The 20,654-nt window shown below is 60.1% G+C and overlaps 1 protein-coding gene across 1 annotated transcript in view; it reads right to left on the bottom strand.

Annotated features, from left to right (window-relative positions):
• CELSR3 (cadherin EGF LAG seven-pass G-type receptor 3) overlaps positions 1–20,654 on the bottom strand; it is a 34,114-nt gene that overhangs the window by 8,727 nt on the left and 4,733 nt on the right. The window contains exons 2-24 of the mRNA XM_032984301.2: positions 13,959–14,591; positions 12,092–12,314; positions 11,526–11,641; positions 10,604–10,692; positions 10,026–10,183; positions 9,666–9,829; positions 9,079–9,204; positions 8,733–8,902; positions 8,321–8,506; positions 8,068–8,178; positions 7,627–7,795; positions 7,236–7,377; positions 6,935–7,055; positions 6,448–6,631; positions 6,254–6,355; positions 3,900–3,994; positions 2,953–3,162; positions 2,395–2,578; positions 1,741–1,890; positions 1,348–1,528; positions 880–1,047; positions 443–569; positions 59–265 (exon numbers count right to left, since the gene is read on the bottom strand). Coding sequence (XP_032840192.2) covers positions 59–265; positions 443–569; positions 880–1,047; positions 1,348–1,528; positions 1,741–1,890; positions 2,395–2,578; positions 2,953–3,162; positions 3,900–3,994; positions 6,254–6,355; positions 6,448–6,631; positions 6,935–7,055; positions 7,236–7,377; positions 7,627–7,795; positions 8,068–8,178; positions 8,321–8,506; positions 8,733–8,902; positions 9,079–9,204; positions 9,666–9,829; positions 10,026–10,183; positions 10,604–10,692; positions 11,526–11,641; positions 12,092–12,314; positions 13,959–14,591 — 4,016 coding nt within the window. The remainder of the gene's footprint in view (positions 1–58; positions 266–442; positions 570–879; positions 1,048–1,347; positions 1,529–1,740; positions 1,891–2,394; positions 2,579–2,952; positions 3,163–3,899; positions 3,995–6,253; positions 6,356–6,447; positions 6,632–6,934; positions 7,056–7,235; positions 7,378–7,626; positions 7,796–8,067; positions 8,179–8,320; positions 8,507–8,732; positions 8,903–9,078; positions 9,205–9,665; positions 9,830–10,025; positions 10,184–10,603; positions 10,693–11,525; positions 11,642–12,091; positions 12,315–13,958; positions 14,592–20,654) is intronic.

Here is a 20,654-nt window from a genome sequence, read left to right as displayed (position 1 = left end):
CTGCATCATCTGTGCCTTGCCCTCATCGCCATGGGCGTGCTTGTTCAAGCCCACAGACCTGGTTCTCAGTGCGGTTGATGCCCAGGAGAAAGAGCAGCTCAGAAAAGAAGAGGGTGACTGATATGTTGGAGTGGATGCCACGTGTGTTGGACTTGAGGCCTTTGAGGCAGGTCAGGAAGGAGAAGGTCAGCAGCAGAGCCACCAAGGAGAGAGACACCAAGGAATAGGTGACAATTGCCAATGTCTCCAGGTCACCTTCCAGTTGCTGCAGCAGCAGAGAACCAAAGGCAAATGGCAGCATTAGGGGGAGATGCAGGAAGCCTGCTGAGCTCTCAGATTCTACTTGTGTCCCACAGGGAATTTTCTGCCTATGACTGTTTATCCTGGGACCCAGTGGCTAACAGCCCCCACTACCACCCACAGCCCCGCAGGCCGAGGTTACCTCTCGGTGTGAACTGTCCATCAGAACCCCAAAGGTGCCAAACTGGGAGCACTGGCAGTGGACGTGTGTGGTGTTTCGGTACACGAGCTCACAGTCCCTGGCTGTCCAGAAGCCAGAGGGGTTGGTCCTGCAGCCACCAAAAAGCAGAGTGCACTTAGGAGAGAAGACAGATAAGTGGGGTGTGTGGAGAAATAAATGCAGAGAAGAGGGGTGATTGACAAGGCTTTTCTACCAGCAGACACAACTGCACTCCTACAGCTGAGGAACCAGAGCCAGAGCCCTGCAGGGACCCCGCTGTGCCCTCCCAGCAGGAACGAACTGCCTGGGAGAGGGTGGGAACCCCCACGTCCCAGTGCTACCTGTCACGGCCACGGAGATTCAGGGAGTGAGGAGGTGCCTGGGTATCAAAGAGAATGGCCCAGCTGCGCTCAACTCACGGGTTGGAATCGTTCCACTGGACGCAGAGAGGTTTGCTCCTGTTGGCCGTCTCCAGCAGGTGAAATTCCAGCACGAGAGGGGTGTCCAGGGGCCCCCGCAGGAAAGTGTGGTTGCTGAACACAGAGACGCTCACGATGGGAGAGTTCATCACGGGATTCTTGGGGAGCCTACAAGGAGTGATGGAGCTCTACCATCACTGTGCCCAGCAGCTGCAGCCCTCTGGGGGGGGGGACTCCCGGAACACCCTGCGCTGTCTCAGAAGGAACAGCTCTGCCCAGCCCACACCAAGGGGTCAGGAAACACGGGGCAGAAGGACGCCAAGGTGGGGAACAAGCAGATCACTGCAAGACCATCTGACTGGGAACCAAGCCCAAGACATTGCAGACTCAGCGACAGCTGGAGGGAGCAGAGTCCAGCCAGCCTCTCTCCACCGGTCCTTGTGGAGGGCAAAGCAGAGGGGGATGTACCTGACACTGCGGCGATCCACCTGGTAGCGTGCAGGCAGCAGCCCCCCCAGGGTGCGGTACATGATGAGGATGATCACAGTGAGAGCGGGCTCAGGCTCCGGCAGCGCCTGCCTCGGGGAGGAGTTCTCCACAGTGTAGTTCCCTTCGCCCCCAGCCAGCGTGGGCACCGCTGTGGGGACAGCTGAGGCACACAAGGGGATGGTGAGAACACACACGGGCTGCTCTGAAGGCAGCTTATGAGCCCACCAGGAGCCTCTGGGATGTGGTAAAGTCAGAAGCTCTGAGCTCTCAGGGGTGACTTGTGGACCTCTGACAGAGCCAGGTCTCAGCAGGGGCACATCTTCCTTCTCACACCCACCCGTGCTGTTCCCCAAGTGATGCTCACACGCTCACCTTCAGCTTTTGGGGGGCTCAGCACCGACAGTGGCAGCACAACGTGGGTGTGGGGGTCCCAGGCGGGCTGGCCCCGGAAGAGGCTGCTGTGGTAGCGAGGGTAGCGCCGGCGGATATGGGAGTGGTTCTCCATGCGATCAATGCTCAGCACTGTGGAGGAGCAAGGGAGTAAAAACCAGATCTAGGATGGCCACCTGGAGAGCAACCATGCTCCAGGACACCCCAGGTTTGAAGTCACCAGCAAAGGGACCACATGAGCCACAGGCTGGGTTCTAGATATACCCCGTGGCTGGGCACGACGTGAGATCCCAGCATCTATAGTGCTCCTTCCCAGGCCAGATCCTTGCTCTGCCATAGGGCAGGCTACTTCTGCCACTGGGACCAGTGGCTTTGTTACTAGAGACTCAGGTTTGACTGGGGGTAACTGGGAGAGGGCAGCACACTCCTGGCTCTGCTGGCCCTTGGGGGTGTGTCTGCTGCTCCAGGCAGGGATGGGACCAGGATGTCTCCCACAAACAACTCTGTGTTTGGGAGGCACCAAGGACCCTTGCTGTTCAGCACCCTTGCTGAGGTGCAGTTTGATGAGGAGAAGGGGACAGGGTGCGACAGAGGAGTGGCTCTGCACCGCCCCAGCACCAGCTGGATCCTACTCACTGATGTTGGGGGTGACGACACCAACGGGGTTGAGGTAGGTGAGTTTCATGTTGCTGGCCAGTGTGCCCGAGTAGTCCCGCAGCTGCTCCATGAGGCTGGCACTGCCGTGCTCGCTGTGCGGCAGCATGGCCCAGTGCTCCCGGTTCTCGGGTGCCAGCACGGAGCTGCCTGCACGCAGCAGGTTCTGCGTGGGAGAGACATGGGGGTGGGGGGTGAGGGAAGCAGAGCCTTTGGGCCCCATCATCCTGACCACCCCCAGGCTGCAGCACTGTGCTCCCCGTCCAGCTTGCTGCACAAGGGCTCAGGAAAGAGGGGTACTCTCTCCTACGATGGGCCCCCACCCTCAGTGCTCATCAGCCAGCATCCTGCAGAGACATCCAACCCTGTGCTCCAGCCCTGACCACGCAGGCGGCCTCCACTGGTCTAGCTGTCTGTGTGGGACTGGGGATTCCAGTGCTCCTGACATGGTCTCACAACATCCTTGATCCCAACAGAGACCCAGGCTCACGTTGGCTGATAACAGCAACAGAAGCCGCCCTGATCTGGCGAAGGACTCACCTCATTGAAGTGGGCATCCTGTGTGGCTGTCAGGCCAAAGCCACGCTGCCGGCTCTCAAAGGCCATGAGGTGGGACAGCAGGCGGAAAGTGATGTGCACGTCGTTGCCAAAGTAGTGGTCCATGTGGTCCGTCACGGCACGGAGCCGGTGGGCCAGCTTCTTGGCTTCAATTGTGTTGAGTTCAGTCTCGTTCCTCTCCAAGCCCTCCAGCTGCCAATGAAGAGAAAGGAGGGGATTAAACAATTGAGCAGGTTCCTCACTGGGAAGCTGGGATGCTGCATGCCCCACTGGATCCAGAGGCGATTTCTGAAAGCACTGCATAAGCCAGGGACACTCACAGCAGTGGTCACTAGAACAGGGAGAACCTCTGGCAGACAACCAGCCTCCAGCAACACACCAGGGGTTGCACTGGGCCAGGCCCAGCTAACGCAGTACCACACCTGACAGATGCCAAGGAGATGAAAGGACAGGGCAAGAATCTAGCGGTACTTCCCTGGAAACTTTCCTGGCTTCAGCTACAGTTCAGCAATTCAGCCTTGGTGGGATGCAAGCGTTCAATAAACTTGCCTGGATATTCCAAAGGGACTTGTCACTGAAGGTTCTGGGGCCTACAGATGTCTCATGGGGCAGACATTCTGCCAGCTTCAAACTATTCAGCCTTTTTCAGTTACTTGTTTTCCTCTTAAATAGTGTGGCATGACACAGGTCATTTCTGATGGGGACACTCAAAATACTAGATTAAACCAAAGTGAAATTCAGTTCATACCAGTGATCCCACAGGATGGGCTTGGGGGCAGGAGATGAGAAAAGAAAGGTGCTGAGCACTGTGGCAAGACCCTTTCCTACTCTAGGTGCCCACAGACAGCTGAGCTCTTTGAAACCTGGCTGTGAGTCCTTGCTCATATGGCTCCTGCCCTGTTGGGGCTGCAGAGCTGAGAGGGGATTACCAGCATGGAGAGCTCCTTGAAGGCAGGTGAAGTGCAGTTGAAGAGATCTGGCTCCAGCCAGCCCTTTTCCTCATCACAGTGTCTGACGGCTGCACCTAAACCCGGGAGGAAGGGCATGTCTGAAATTCAACAGGATACATGGCTCCCCTGCCGCATCCCCCTAGCAGGGACCCTCTGCACCAGCTAATCCTGAAGAGCAGCAACAGCAAGTGATGGGGAGGGCCTGTAACGCTCCAGGGCCATCCTCCTGGACCAGTGCAACCCATTCCACCCTTGGTCTGCATCACCTCGGCAAACTGCTGCCATCCCCTACCTCCAGGAGCTGGGCTCCTCTGTGTGCTTCTGGGCTGCATCACACCAGGTACCATTGCACAGAATTACAAAGAAGAGTAAGTGACTTTGCAAGGCTTGGGCTGGAGAAGCCCCTGGTTCCTGGTGGGGATGTGTCTGTGTCCTCAGGGCACACCTGACCCCAAACTACCGAAGCCCACGCAGCTCTAGGCATCCCTCGGCTAACAGCCGGCAACGGCTGCTGAGGTCCTGCCTCTTTCTACGGGGCAAAGTCACCCCAGGAGGACAACACTCCTGCTGTGGGGCTGGCAAACCCACCCCAGAGATGGGTCCCTGCAGTTGAGTGGGGTGGAGGACCCCCCCTTCCAGCAGTGTGGGTTCAGCAGCCAGCACAAGACCCCAGTCCCTGGCTGGGGCCCAAGCACTACTGCACAGCAATGGAGATACCAGCAGTGAATGGGACCACCACCAAAGGCGCTGCTAAAGCCGACACGAAGAGCAGCACCCCGGGCTGGGAGTGTCACCGTGCACACTCTGAGCAAGAGGAACCCAAGTGATCCCAGTGCACCCATCAGGACTGTTGACCAGGCCCTCCTGGAGATGGCACCAGGGCACAGGAGCTCACCCACCCATGGCTGGGAAAGGGCAGCAGCGTGGCCAGGGTGGGGAGAGGAAGCTGGAGCACACTCCATTTGCTGCTCAGAAAAGCCCCAGTGACTAGTGTGTCCCCTCCCACCATCTCCAGCTCCAAGGTGTCTTCCCCAGCCACCTTTCCCCCAGCTGCAGAAGCACAGGGATCAGTGCCGCTGGAGCTGGGAGAACAATAAAACCTCACCACTTCTGGTCTTTCCCCGGCAGAGAACAGAGGTTGGCTCAGCTGCAGATCTGGGCAGGATCTGGCCCCCGGGTCCCTCTGCCTCTCCCTGCCAGCCAGGCAGAAGGAACAGGACCTTGTGCTGTGCATGCCCACCAGTTCCTGCACCCGTCTTACTGCCCTCCATTCAAACATGTCCACCCCCTTCCTCCACCCCACACCCATTCCTCCCCGGCCTCACTACCCATTACTCAGCACCAGCTCCTTCCCCTCCCAGCCTAGGCAAGCAGGTACCAGCCCAGGAAAGCCGGCATCCCGCCCAGCCGGGGAGCAGAGCGCAGACCTGCCCAGAGCCAACGCTGGGGGCTCAGGGCAGCGGGTGGCAGGGGCTGCATGCGGCTGCAGCCGGGTTTGTGCCGGGAGCAGGGAAGAGCGAGTAGGATCGGTGAGGCCAGGCAAAGCGTTGGGAAGACACTCGGCAGCTCCAGAAGCGGCAGGGAAAGCACAGGGGTGTGCAGGGTGCCAGGCAGGGAGCAGGGAGGGAAAGCCGCATGGCACAGCCCTTATAGCACAGGGGGGAAGGGGATGGGAACAACCTTACCTGCACCCCTCAAGCCTGAGCACGGAGGGCGAGAGAACCAGGGAGAGAAGCGACAACAGTTAGGAGCTGAACCTGCCTCCTCCTGGGGCGAACGGCTGGAGAAGGACAGGGTTTGTATTGTCCCCTGGGGCTTGCGCTGCCCTGCAGTCCCAGACATCCTGCTCACGCCTTTGCCATCACCGAGCACAGCCTCCTCCAGCTCGGGACGTTGACTCCTATCCGAGACACTCACCTAACGGCACACTGTGCCCCGCTCCCCTCACAGTGCACGACAAGGATGGTGCAAAAGGAGCCCCAGCAAGGCACTGCGGGCACCGAGCTGCCGTGCCAGGCCTGACCCCAGCCTCGAGCCCGCTGAAACCAAAAAGTAGCAGGGAGAAGGTGGGGACTGAGGCCGAGGGAACAGCACAGCCCTGGGGCTGGGTGATGGGCCTAGACCCCACAGTCTGTTCCCAGCCCTGTGGCCAGCCCTCTCTGCTCTCCCCCAGGCTGTGGCATTTTCTTCTCCAAATTCCTTCTCCCAGCCCTCAAGCCCAGCTAAATGGGACCGTGCCAGCACGAGAACAAAGTGATATTGCTGGAGCTGCTACAGCCCCTGGCAGGACAGCCAGGCCACCCCCTCCCCTCCCCACTGCATCCCCCACTCACCCAAGGAGCCTTTGGGACACAGCACCACAGCTGAGAAGCCAAACTTGGTCTGGGGCCACCACACACCCGCCTTCAGGCTTTTGGGGCAGCCGTCATAGAGCACTGTGGAGACACGCACCCCGAGGGGCCGGTCACGGGCCGGGACACTGACGCCAAGCCCCACAGCACCAGCTCCCCACCGTTCTCACACTCACCCTCGCAGCCGCTGGGCGTCACCTCGGCAAAGGGGCTGTCGCAGCTGTTGCACTGGCGCCCGATGACCCCGGGCCGGCAGTGGCACCGGCCCGTCTCCTTGTCGCAGGAGCGCGAGGTGGAGCCCACGGGGTAGCAGTCGCAAGGCAGGCAGGTGTCACTGCCTTTGGGGCGGTAGTGGAAGTCCTGGGGGGAGATGGGGACAGCCATCAGACAGCCCATCGGGACAGCAGCCGAGGCAGGCGCCTGGAGAACCATCGGGGCCAGGGTCTCCTGATTTACAAGTAGCCCCACTGCCCCCATTGTCACTGTGCTGAGGCAGGAGGGCCACACAGAAGAGCTGAGCAGGGATCCAGCCCAGAAGCAGGCACACAAAGCAGGCCCTGGGCAGATGCCAGGCCTTTGGAGGGGACAAAGAACAGCACCAAGGACAAGCAGGGCTCCAGGCAAGCTGTGGGCCCCATCCCCATGGGCACAGCTGCCCCTCACCTTGCAGTGGCACTGCCCGTTGGTTTTATTGCAGTCGGGGTCAAAGCCCTTGTTCACATCACAGTTACAGGGCCCGCAGGTGGGGTTCCCCCACCAGCCCTTCGGACACTGCTGATCCATCCTAGGGAGAGAAATACCTTTGCTGTTACAACAAGCAAATCCCCCGGGGCCTTCTCCTCCCACCAGCACAGCTGCTCAGCAGCTCCAAGGAGCCAGGAGGCACTGAGAAGTCCCGGGTCATATAGAAGGGATGAGACGGCAGCACAAAGCCAGGGATGGAGCCCGTGGCCCTGCATCTCACCTGTGCTCGCAGTACTGCCCAAAGAAGTTCCCTCCGCACTCGCATACATAGCCCAGGGGTGAGCCCGGCTTGCGGCGACACACTGACTTGTTCTTGCAGGGGTTGAGGTGACACACATCCACACAGTCCCCTCCGTAGTACCCTGAGGCATGGACAGAGAACACTGTGTAAAACAAACACCTTCCCCAAGAGGTGCCAGAGCACCAAGGAGTGGATTCAGTGGGCTCAGGAGGGATTCTGCCCTCCAGAAAAATTAATAAGTGTGTGACAGGGTTGTGACTCGCCCAAGGGATGGACAGGAGAGCAGTCACAGGACAGGAGGGAGCCATAGAGGGAGAAAAGACAGACAGGCGTGGAGAGCAAAGGGGTGGCAGGGCACTGCTGGTCCTACCTGGCTGGCAGACGCAGGAGTAGCTCTGCCACTCGTCCTTGCAAACGCTGTTGGCTGGGCAGGGACTGGAGTCGCAGGGGCTGGGCACGCTGCAGCCAGCCTCCACCCGCAGGGCATGGCTGGGCTTGGGCAGCACGGTCCCGGTGATGCTGTCACCCAGTCGCACACCCTGCAAGGCAGGTGACAAATTCACAGTGAAGCTAGGACAGACACGCGAGGCTCCAGTCCTCCGGCCCTCCACGAACCCCCAGGGACAGCCCCCCCTCCCATCAACCCTGCTGCATTGATTTATGGCTGCTCTGTGGCACCTCAGAGCCTTGAATGCTCAGAGAGAGTCACCAGCAGGATGGATGCCGGCCGGCAGCAGCTGCCAGGCCTGTGTTTCCACTCCTCCACATAACAAACTCACTGGAAAGGGAAAGCTCAGAGCAACAGACTCACCTGTATGCAGCCCCTCAGCCCGTTCTGCACCTCGCCAGAGCCCAGGACTCCCCCCACGTGCAGGTGTTTCACCTTCAGGCCATGCAGTTCATTCCCAACAACGACTGTATCCTGCAGAAGGGAGTAACAAGGGGCAACTGGCATCAGCCCTGCCCCAGCCCTCTCTGAGGGTGCAGAGGCCCAGCCCGGCCCATGTCTGCCAAGCATCCTGCACAGCTCCTGTCCCAGTGCCGGGCTCTCAAGCAGCGCCTACCTGATAGAGCCCAAAGTCCAGTGTGAGGGTGATGACGTAGCGTGAATCTCGCCCACTGCGGACATCCCGCAGCTCCAGCTGGAGGTCATGCCATCTCCCATCGCTGAGCCGCAGCTGGTCCAGGAGGAGGCTGGTGCTGCGCCCGGACCCCCTGCTCACCATGAAGGAGAGCAGCCCCCCAGCCAGCTGCAGAGAGGGAACCAGCAATGGCAGCAGTGAGCAACAGCCTTGCTGACTCCGGCTGCCCTCCAGCCTACCCTCCCTCTGAGCATGAGCCCTGCTCAACACCTCTCCCCGCAAACACCCCCTGCTTGGGCTGGAATCGACACGGAGGGCAGGGTCCTCCTGCTCTCTCGAGGTGGACGGCAGTGGAAGCTGAGGCATGGTGCTGAGGCTGAGGCCGTGGCCCTACCTGGCAGAGCAGGGTGGTGTACTGGCCGGCATGGGCCTGCAGAAGCACCCCGTCTGGCTGGCGTGTCCGAAACGCCAGCCCCAGGTACCACGGCACTGAAATCTTCACATCTGTCTTGAAGTCCCAGGTCAGGACACTGTTGCCCTGGAAATAGTGGGCATGGTGCATGGCTGGAAAGGAAAGCGGAGGTGAGGAGAAGCGATGGGCACTACCCAGGGAGCACTAGATTCAGGGACAAGAGAGCTAGTTCATCTCACGTGGACCCCTTGCTCTGCTTCCACAGCAACCCCAGCACAGTCTTGCACATACCCACCCTGCCCACGCCCAGCAGCGCCCGCTCACTCACGGTGGCGGCAGTCTTTGCCTCCGAAGCCAACAGGACAGAGGCAGGAGTAGGTCCCCCAGCTGACAGAGCAGGTGCCGCCATTCTTGCAGGGGCTGGAGTCGCAGAACGTGTGCTTGGCATGGCAGCCTGGAGGTATCAAAGTCACCCACATCAGCCCCAGCCGGCTCACCAACTCCCCCCAGCCCACATGGAGAGGCACCACTGCCTGCCAGCCCTTTCCCCGGCTGCCAGAGGGGCAAGCCCAGCTGCTCACCCTCTCCACACGGGCCCTGCCTGCTCAGGGATGAGCATCAAGGCTGTTGCTGCTCCTTATGCCAGAAGACACTGAGCAGACGGACTGACTACTTAGCATCTCCCAGATAGGCCAGCTCTGCAGGTTCTGCGCTTGGGATCAGAGGACATTCCCAGAACATTAGCTGGGGTGGGGACTGGCTCATTTAGGGGGATCTGGAGGCCCCATTCTCTGATGGGAAGCTGCTCAGCTCCAGCCGTGCTGCCATGATGCTGTTACAGCCTGGCAGTGGTGCTGTGTGAGTAGAAGAGGCCATTTCCAGGGTAGGGGCTGGCAGGAGCAGAGGCACTGGTACCTGCAGCAGTTCCGTTGTTGGCGATGTAGGAGGCCAGGTCAATGCGTTTGCTGTCGATGTATAGGTCTCTCATGCATCCTACGAAGTCCCGGTGAGTGACGGGGAAGTTTTCTGGCAGGTTGGGGACACCTCCGAGGAGCAAGGGACCTGTGAGGTCCAGGGACCTAAAAAGACAGAAGCCCAGGGCTTTAAGAGTCCCAGTGACCTCAGGCCAGCCAGCTGGCTCTGCAGCACAAGGGGCTGAGAAGCAGATATCCTCAGGGACAGGCACACACAGCCAAGGTCCCAGATGCAGGGGACCCAAGTGCCCTGGCTCCCCTCCCCACCAGAGCAGTGCCCAGGAGTCCCCGAGGAACTCACTTCTTTGAGCTGGTCTGCACACCCTCTGCAGCACAGGAGTAGTTCCCGATATCGCTGCCGAACTGCAGGGCCACTGAGGCGTCACATTCGTCCACTGTCAAGATGGCCACCTTGTCCTTGGAGGGGCCCTGCACCACCCCCAGGGCGCTGACCTTGGGCTGAAACCAAACGCGAGGCGTTAGCAGCACATGTGCCCCCAGACCCAGGCACCCAAGGGCTCGTGCAACAGTGAGGAAAGGGCCTGAGCATGGCTCAGGCACCGCTGCGCTGCCCGAAGCGTGAGCGAAGCAGGAGGGACACCCCTGGCCGAGCCCAGCAAGCAGCGACAGAGACGGACACGGGCAAGGACACTGCACAGAGCGCGTTCCTGCAGCCTCCAGGCGCGGTCCTGAGTGCCAATCTCACCCTGCACCCGGCTGTCTGCTCCACTGCACCCATCCCCAAGGGCTGAAAACCACCTCTACCTTCTCTCCACAGCCTCCCCACCACGGGGCAGAGCCAGAGAACAGGAGAGCCAGAGCTGCTCGCTCATGCCTCGCAGGGAGAGAGCCCCACACGCGTGGTAGGGGCACACGTACCTTGTTGTAGTAGCGGAGCTGCAGCGTGTGCCACTGCCCATCGCTCACGCCGCCCGGCAGGTAGGGGCTCACCACCGTGCTGGACTCTCCTGCAGAGACAGGGACGACGGCACGCTGAGGGAAGGCTGACAGTCCTCGGACATGCCCACCCCTCCTGCAGGCACCAAGCCTGCCGACGGCCTCGCGCAGGGATGGAGAAGGGCTTCAGGCAGACAAACCCAGCACGCTGGCCTCTGCCTGCCTGCAGCCTTGCAGCAGGAGCAGGGCAGGGGGAATTGCAGCCCTGGGACTGGCAGTGAGCAGCCCAGGGTGACTGCCAGGGTGTCCCCAGCACCGTGCAGGTGGCCCCTTGCCAGCCGCTCGCTGCTGGGCCTTGCCCGGAGGAGACCAACACAATCAAGCAGTAGCGGGATGGCCACCAGGCACTGGTGCAGGGCAGAAGGGAGGAGTGCTGGACCCAGGATGGGAGGGAAGCCACAGTTGTTAACGCAAGGGCCCAATGTTCCAGGCAGATGATCCTGACGCCCCTCGGGGCAGGCAGGATGGGTGCAGGAGAGGCACAGCTACGGCACAAAGCAGCAGGGATGAGACCAACAGGATAGCAAACAACCTTCCAGGAGAGTCCTCCTCTCCAGACTGGCTCATGACAAGGCAGGAGGTGAAGCTTGTAGTGATATAACAGGGCAGAACAGCACTGGAGACCCCTAAAGGGTTTGTTCTGGTTTGTCCTCACAACCCCTATGCTGCACTTGCACTCCTAAACTTAGGGAGGGTCCTGAGACACACACCCGTCCCCTGTGCCATCCACTGATGCTCACCAACACCTCTCTCAACCCTGTCTCCCTTAGCATGGGCTCCATCCAGAGCAGCACCCGGCCTTCTTACACAGCACAAATCCTACAACAGGCAGGGCTGAGCCTACCTGTGGAGTATTTCAGCTGGACCTGCCCCTGGATGATCTCCACCGCCAGGAAGTCGTGCCTCTCGTTCAGGCGCCCGTTGTAGAGCAGGAGGCCGCTGGGCTCCACGGTGCTGAACCTGGGGCAAGGGAGGAAGCGGGAGGGCAGGGTGTGCGCAAGGAGCATGCGGACATCCCTGCTCTCCGGTGGCACGCGCCAGTGTCCCAGCGCGGGGACAGGGCAAGACCCGGGCCTGGCCCTGGGTGCAAGCCCAGCTGGGAAGGGGCTGGGAGCTTGATCCAGCAGATGGTTTGGGAGCATGGGGACCTGGCACAGAGGCAGAGAGCTGGCAGCAGGGAAGGGCAGAGACACTGAAGGAAGGGATGAGCTGATGCCGGGGGAGACATGCTAGTGCAGATTCAGAGCTAAAGGCACCAGGGAAGCCCCGTGGCGAGGCAAAGCTGGCGAGGCAGGGGTCTGGAGAGCAGCACTGAGTCCCTGGACAGGCCCAGGGTGCACAAGAGCCACCAGAGCAGGGCCAGGGGAACCAGCGGGTGCTGGTGTCCAGCAGAGGAAGGAGAGGACTCACGAGAGGGCGAGGGTGAGATGGAAGCGCTGGCGCAGGCCCCGGAACATGACGAAGGACCGCGGAGGGAAGGAGCGCGTGGACACCTCGCAGAAGGGCGTCTCGAAGCCGCCCGCCGGGCACTGGCAGCGGAAGCCCCCGTCAGCGCCGCTGGTGCAGGTGCCGCCGTTGCGGCACACGCCGGGCACGCAGCGCCCGGAGCGGCTGTCCACCTCGCAGTTCTCACCTGGGGGGGGGGGGGAACAAGACGAGAGGCTTGGGACACGTCCTGGCTGGCGGAGGGGGCACGCACGCAGCAGCCACCCATCCACTCCTTGGCCCGGGAGTGCAGACCTCCAGCCCCGGTTTGGGGCAAGGCAGCCAAGGGCCAGGAGTTTGTGGGGTGGCTGGGGCAGGCAAAGGATGTGACATCCCAGGTGTCAGCCAGGTGTTCCCCACAGTAGCCAGCAAGCTAGCTACCACCACCAGCCCTGCAGCTCAAGCCACTGGGCTGGAGGGGATGCCAGCTTCGGCCAAAGGGGCAAGTTTAGACCCAGGAAGGCATGGGAATGTGACGGGAGGGGGACTGGCCACAGCTGGGCTGCACAGTCCTAAGGATGAAGAGGCAAGGACAAGCCAGAGAAGTCCCAGCGATGCTGAGAGTGCCTCCTTGGACACGGCCACTGCACAGGCCTGGGACAGGCATCACATCCCTGGCTCTGGGGTGCAGGGACAGCCCAACACCACTGAGTTCCCCCACCAATAGCTGTGAAAGTCTCACCCACAGCACCAGGAGCCTCCTAACTCTGCATGCAGGTCTGACATAGGAGCAAAAGCCAAGTGGAAAACAGCCAGATGAGGGACACCAAACACCCTTGCACCCTGCTGGCATCAGTAACAGGGATGCCCCAAGCAAGCTCAGCGGTGCAGCACAGGGAGTCTGGCCAGCCCCTTTTCTCATGCTGTCCCCACAGCACACAGGGAACTGCTCAGCTGCAGTCCTACACCCCAGGCCCTGCTCCCATTACTTGCTCCATGGCACGCAAGGAGGATGAAGAGACAGCATGAAGTGACAGGGAAATGAGCTCATTAACCCATCTGCTAATGGCTGTTCATGCTTCAAATGCTGGGGGTTAATTACCACTGACTCTGCTTATCTCACCAGGAGCCACCGACAGGAGAGCGGCTCCAAGGCAGCCATCTGCTGCCACGCTCCCTCCTGGCAGGGAGGGCAAGGCAGGGGCTCCCTCCCCAGAAGCCACAGGCCACCCTCCCTCACCCCCAGGTTGCCAGTGCCCAGGCATGGATCTCTACAGCCTGTTGGGGACTTGTGGCAACAAGACACTGGCCAGCCCAGGGATTCTCCCCATGACTAGGACCAAACCTGCCTGGATTGGATCCTGCCTGGTGGAGAAGCTAGGCCCAGCCTCCCCTTCTGTTTTGGGTGGGCAGCAGCTCACCCACTGCATATGGGGCCACCGTCGGCTCCACTTTTCTGCCAGACCAGCTGAAGACTGGCACAGGCTGAAACCAGCACCGTCAATGGTCCCAGAGCCCATCACCCCACTGGCATGGGGGAGGGCTGAGGAGCCTCCTGTGCCCCAGCCTGGCACGGTCCAGCTTGGTCCTCCTGCTCTGTGAAAAAGGCTGGGAGGCAGTGGCCAAGGTCCCCAAGAGCCCTCCATGTCACCTCCCTACAAGACAGATTTCTATGGCAACCTCAGCCCTGCACTTCCAGCACCATGGAAACACGGAGAGCCAGGAGCAGAGCCGGACCTCTGTGGGCAAAGAGGGGCTCTGACACCCGCTGCCCTGTTGGGAGGAGCACTCTGCCATGGTGACAGCAACATCAAGGGACCCGCTCACCCGGCCCCCAGCCCCAGGCACTCACCGCTGAAGTGCTGGCGGCAAACACACGTGTATCCCCCCTCCTTGCGGGTGCAAATCCCGCCATTCAGGCAAGGGTTGGAGTAGCAGAGGTTGATCTCTGTTTCGCAGTAGTCCCCAGTGAAACCCTGTGGGCAGCGGCACCGCAGGCCAGTGATGGGGTGGATGGGCCGAAAGAGGGTCGAGGGGGAGGCGATGAAGGGGGCTGAGCTGTCGAACTTGAGGACGGAGATGCACTTCATGTAGTTCTGGCAGGGCTCCCGCAGGCAGACGTTGTCGTCGAAGGGCAGGACTTCCAGCATGGAGGCACCCGTCAGCGCCATGCGCTTCATGTACAGCTGCTCCTGCAGCTCCTCCGAGCTGAAGTAGCGCCCGCCCCGTGGTGCCAGCGCCGAGAAGCTGACATTGAGCACCGTGCCGCCCACGTCCGTGTCGTTCTGGATGTTGAAGATGAAGATGTCCTCCTTGGGCGTCGCGAGCACGGTGGCCACCCCTTCCAGGAAGGTGGACAGCAGCGGGGAGAGGAAACGCTCCTGCCACATGTTCTCCAGCCGCACCGTGATGCTGTTGGCCAACATGTCCTCCGTGATGATGATCACTCGCAAGACGCACTGGGCTGTCACACTGTGGATACCGTCTGTGGGAGGGAACAGGGACACACGGCAGGTCTTCGCCTGCTGCTTGGAAGGTCTCCTCCCTCCAGCCCTGGGACAGAGTTCTGCACCCCAGTGCAGCCCCCAAAAGGCCCAGGCCCTTGGCTAAGGATGCTTAAAGCCACAGCCTCGGGAGCTAGCAGGGTGCCACCTGGGCTGGAGGGGGAACAATCGGGTGCAGCTACACCTTCTCCCTCCCCTTAGGCTCTCCACTGAGATAACTCTCACGTTTCCTCCCTGTCCTGGATCTCAGCAGCAAACTGAGCTCTCAGGAACAAAGATGCTGGTAAAATTCGGGCAGAAGGAAGTCTCAGCAGGAGGCTGGGCAAACACAGGAGCCGATGCCAGGGCTCGGGGTGTTTTGCTTCCCCGCTGCGCCCTGTCTGCCTCCTCCACACTGCCTTTCCCTGCGCTCTCCTCCTGCCGTTTCCTTCCTCTCTCCTCCAGGGTCTCCAAGCCTTTTGTGCCGATCTCCCTGCTTCCCCCCCTTCTCACCATCTGCTCCGCGTCTCTTCTCCCCTCAGCCCATCTCTGGTTTGTTTAATTCTCTTTAATCTTTATTTTCCTTGGAAGCAAACTCCCTGCCCTTGGGACCCTGCACCACGCGAGCAATCTCCCAGGCGCGAACACAGGAGCGTGCTCGCCTGCTCTCTCCCAGGACCTCGGCTGTTAGCAGGATCTCACCCCCACGTCAAGCTCACTCACGTGTCAGCAGCTCGGGGTGCAGGCAGCCCAGCACCAGCCGGGACAGGCAATGGTGCAGCTCCCACCACAGCACCCACCCCAGCAGCTATGCGATTTGGGGCCCCCTGATTCACCCTACCTACTCAGCCCCCAGAAATCCAACAGATCCCGCTACTTTGGAGGGTCATACACTGCTGCAAATCAGGAAATACTGGCCAAGATGGGAACTGGACAGACAGACAGATGTGATCATGTTCCTAATTCCTCCAGGAAGCCCTGCTACAAGCACATGCAGGCACACAGCACCCCTCCCTGCAAGACAGAGACTGCAATTACCCAAGCTGGGGTCCTGACAGGCAGCAAGCCCCATTCCTTGCCCAGATAAAACTCCCACGGGTCCCTTCCAGAGCACAACTGCCCCAGCACGTTCCCTGTCCTGGCCACTTTATATTGCTCAAATGCAAGCTGCCTGGCCCTTTGCTGGGGCTGTCACTCTGCCCAGGCGGAAGTTTGGGCAGTGATTTTGTTTTTCAGTCATTAACTCTCCTTTCCACATGACCCCAGTAAGTGGCTTTGCCAGGAGATATGCCACAAAGCAGCCTGCCAATGTCCCCCTTGCTCAGACCACCCCAGGTACCTTTAGGGGGGCACCCAGCGGGGAGAAGCCCATCTGCTGCTCGAGGACACCTCCTCTCTCCCAGTCCCTCTCCTTCTGTGCCTCTGCCCCCAGTGCAGGCTCCGGCAGGTAGAGCCAGCCTTCAGCATGGTGAAGCAAGGACCATGCCAACCTCTGTGGCCCCAGAAATGCTCGATGAGGCTCATCAAGAGCCTCACTGCTCCTGGTGAAATGGGTCGGTCCGCCTTGCAGCCCATTGCCAGCACCCCAACGCTGGTGCCCCATGGGCTTTGGCAGCACATGGCTGTTGCCTGCTGTTCCCACCTCCCACCCCCCCTATCCACCCAAGAGCCCCAAACCCCCATGTTTCCTTGGAAACCTGGCTCTCCATCATCATACCAAGACAACATTTACATCAGCACATCTCAACAGTGACTCCCAGGACTATCCCTGGGTACCAAGCCTTGCTGTAACATCCCCTACGTGTGACTAATGGGTGTCAAACGCAATCCACCCCCTTCCCCTGGGGACATTGGGTTCGACTGCCTGTGCCTCCCTGCAGGCAAGGCCACCCAAACGATGGGGAAGGAGTTTTCTGGGATGCTTCCCTTTCCCAGTCTGCCACGCTGACCCCTGGCAGGTAAATCAGCTGCGCCTCATGCATCCTCTCCCGGTCATCCATGCCAGGTTCAACACTCTGGGCCCCCATTTAAACGCTGACATGGGAGACGGGCTTGTGAAAAGGCAGGCAGGAGGGTGGACCTTGCTTCAGAGGAAGAGCAGCTAAAGCAAAGATGCACCCTGCACCACCGAGGGCAGCCCCCACTCTGCCTCACCCCAGCCCTCACCGAGCCCCAGCACACTCTAGCATGGGCAAACCAGGCGCCTGGGGCTGGGCTGCTCACGCTCTGCCCCTTCGCCTCGCAGCCAGAAAGCTGCAGGACAAGCCCTCAGCAGCTCTGGCTGTTCACAGCCCCAGGGGCAGCTGTGTGGGTTATAACCAAGCACGCTGGCGTGGCCACCCTGTTAGAGGGACCCTGCACCAAAGACGTCGTGGTCCGGTCCAGCCTGCGGTGGCCCCGGAGGGTCCACAGTGCGTTACTGGTGTGAACACAGGAGAGCTGCCCATTTACTCACACACACACACACACTGTAATCTCTGCCCCTCTCTCGGCCTGGGTACGATGCCACCCTGTGCTGTTCGGAGCAGGGAGGGGACCCACAGCCTCCAAGGTGATCCTGTTCTCAGCCGTGTGAAGGCGCAGCACAGCTCCGTGCCGCCGCACCCCCCCCCACTCGCCCTTCCACTCAAGAGGGACGTAACTGCGGGGCACATCTCCCGCACACAGATGTGACCCGGGCAGCTGCTCAAAATGAGCACCACTGCCAGGACATGCAGGACAGACTAACAGACCGGATCGCTGCCGTCAGGCAGCCCTGGCCAGCCTGTGTCGAGGCCACACGTGAAACAAGCCTGGCAGACCCTGCTCAGCACTGCTTCATCACCTTGCAAGGTGGCACAAGGGGCAGCAGGCTTCCTGGCACCCCCCTCAGCCCCAGACCCGATGAGAACCAGGGCTGTAAATGCCAGCCCCCTGCCCCCGGTCTGTGCCCCAACTCCAAGCCTCAAGTACAGAGCTGCCTTTACCGTTTCTCTCTTCCCATGGCTGCCGTGCTGCAAAGCCTTTTGATTTCCCTCAGCACTGTTTGAAGTTTGTGGTGCAGTAGGACTTAAAGATTGAAATGTCTCCCTTTTTTCCCTCCTTCTCTCTTCTACTCTTCAGAAGGTGAAAGCTTTCTGGCGACCCTGCAAATTCCCATGCAAACACCAGCCTGCACACCGGGGCTGGCGCTCTGGAGATAAGGCTCGCACCGGACTGGGGAGCAGCAGTGCCAGTACAGTCACCAAGGAGCTAATCTCCTGGAGGAAGAGGGGGGGTTGCTTCTCTCTGAAATCAAACTGCTCTTTCCCCGTATGGAAGCAAGGTGAGAAACCCCCGCTCTGTGTGACACACTGCTGGCTCTAACATGGAGGGCAGCACGAGCAGCAGTTACCAAACAGCTCTGTCCAGCATCCTAGCTGGATGTGCCAGGGGATTTAGACCTGCCTGGGCTCAGCACAAGGAACTGGCATCATCACCTGCGTCCCCCAAGGCACCTTCTCTCTGCAAGAGGCTCATGGCCTGCTGAGATCACCCAGGCCCAGGGAGGCAGGAGGAAGGGGAAAGCCACAAGCCTATCCCAGCCACACTTGGCAGAAGATGCTCCCCAAGCCACCAGCAGCCTGGCATCCCTCCCTGAGGGACCACCTGGTGAAGCAGCACCTCAGGATGCCACCACTTTGACACCAGCTCCCTTCTCAGCAGGAAGCTGTGCCGTGTCCCCGCTCCCTCTCCTCTCCCTTTATCCCCTCCCCACAGTTTGCCTCTCTGATCAAGCCAAGTATGAGCTCAGTTTGAGCCCAGCTGCCTCCTGCCCTCCTCTCTCTGGCTCATGGTTCACTAAGAAGCAGCCTCAAAGCCCAGGGGATAGTTCTTGCTCTCCCTGAGGGCTGCTCAGCGCCCAGCAATAGGCAGGCAGACATCTGCCTGATTTATGGCTGCTATTAGGCCTTGGCTGATGTGATGCTCAGTCCTGGGGCAGGCTGGAGGCCAGCAACACCTCCCAGGAGCAAGGAGGCTGTGGCTGGGGCAGGAGGTGGGCTGCAGGGTGCCTGATGCCTTTGGCATTGCCCAGCCCATGGCAGGAAAGCCCAGGTGCCCCTTTCCCGGTTCCCTGCAGCAATGAGGAGCCAGCCCCAGCCCCACAGCCCTCCCAGTACTCCCTTATAACATGCTGTCCCACCTCAGCATCACACCCAGGTCTGCCTCCCCCCTTGGTTCTGTGCAAGGGGAAGCAGATGGTTAAGAGAATGACCTGCTGCAAACAGGAGGGGAAAAAAAAAAAAAAAAAAAACAACGCTACCAAAAGAAAGACCAAAGCTGGCTGGAGGCACTGACCCCCCCCCCCCCCTCGGGAGGCATTTTAATCATGAATGCTCAGCCTTTCTGATTAAATCCTGTGGCTGGAGAGCTGGTGCTGGTGAATATTCATGCAGCAGAGTGAGGAGCCCTGGAAACATACCTACAGGGAAAGGAGCAGGGAAAAGGGATTGCGAGGGGCTCTAACCCCCTTGCTGGGCAGCACCAGGTCATCGTGTTTGCACTTCCAAGACTGACAATTGCCAGCTTCAAAAGCAACAAAGCTACTGAAAGAAGAGCTCTGGCCAGAGTGGGATGGGCAGCAGATTTCTCCTGGGAAACTGTGCTGTCAGCCTGGGAATGGAGCTACAGTCCTGTGCTGGAAACCTCTTGGCGGGAGCAGGGCTGACAACTGCTGTCCAACAGTCTCCTGGGTCTGCCAGGGTGACAGCCCATCTCTCCGGTCCCCCGTGCTGCCAGAGGCTCTCTGGATCCCCAGGCAGCACCCCAGCCCGCTGTGCAGTGTGAGGCATTGGTGCCAGCCGACGCTCCCACCCCTAGAGCCTTGGAGTCACTAGCAGAGGTTCCCCTTTCCCTACAGCCAACATTTCGGCCTTCAGCCTCCCAGGGAGCTCCAAGGATTGGAAAGGTGGCAGCTCAGCTCAAACAGCCTCCCTGACAGGAGGGGACACACTCCCGTCCTCAGATGGGGGGACCAGGAGCTCAGAAACACGCTCCGGTGCATCACCATCCGTCTCCTCCTGAGTGGCAGAGCCAGCCTCCGAGAGAGCAAAAACCACTGCTCTGCCTGCAACACCCCGAGCAGCCACCCCAGGGATGGCCAGGCTGTTCTGGGGACAGGCAGGTAGCTTTCACATTTGCAGCTGAAGAGCAGTGAAACACCTCCAGACAGAGAAGCCAGGAAGGGAGGAGACAGGTATGGGTAAGGTGAACGTTCCTCACCACTTCTGAAGGGCTTTGGCAGACCTCTCAAGATTCTGATGATACTTGACAGGTTACGAGATCTCAGAAGTAAATCAGACTCCCCTCACCCAGCACATAGTATCAGTGTCACTTTCCTAGTAGCTCTAAAGACAGGGACTAAAATATAATAACCAAGAACACTCCAAAACCGTTCCCTAACCAGGAACAGAAATCCGTAAAGTCTCCCATCCTAACTTTGTGGTCAGCACCTCCAGCTGTGATGGACCTAACAGGGGAGGAAGCTCCTGAGAGTGGGCTCCTCAGGAGAGGAGAAGCATGCAAGTTGTGAAAGTCCAGGGCAGCCCTGGTGACCCAGCTTGAAAAGATGGTTCAGACAGGAGTCAGGGCAAATGTGCACTGGAGGGGGTGGGTGGGTGGGTGAGGTTTCCCTGCCAGGCTGGGATTTTAGGTGAGATACCTCAGACAAATAGGTCCACTCACCAGGGTAAGTTCCTGGGCTGCAGGCCAAAGGCAGCTGTGCACAGAGAGCTCGAGGGGAATGGGGGCAACACAGCAGCCACAGCCGAGTGCGGCTGAGCCTCCACCCTTACCACCAGCCTGGCCCAGTGAAACCAGCCTGGAACAGTTTAAAGTTAATGCATCAGTCTCCTACAACGCCCCGATTTCACTCTGTGCTGCTGGCCACGGACACAGCCCCATCACCCCACTGTCCTGCACCCTCAGCACCCAAGAGCAGTTTTTGACACCCATAGGTATCCATACGTTTGCAAGGAGCTGGGGTCAGTTTTGAGGCTGCCGGTCCCCCTGGGAAAGGCACTGGTTTGTGATGGCCCAAGTCTTCC

This window comes from Tyto alba, unplaced genomic scaffold (assembly GCF_018691265.1).
Source record: "Tyto alba isolate M040663 unplaced genomic scaffold, T.alba_DEE_v4.0 Super-Scaffold_3, whole genome shotgun sequence".
NCBI lineage: Eukaryota > Metazoa > Chordata > Aves > Strigiformes > Tytonidae > Tyto > Tyto alba.
The sequence above is the reverse complement of the archived record's forward strand: the minus strand, read 5'-3'. Positions and strand labels throughout refer to the sequence as shown.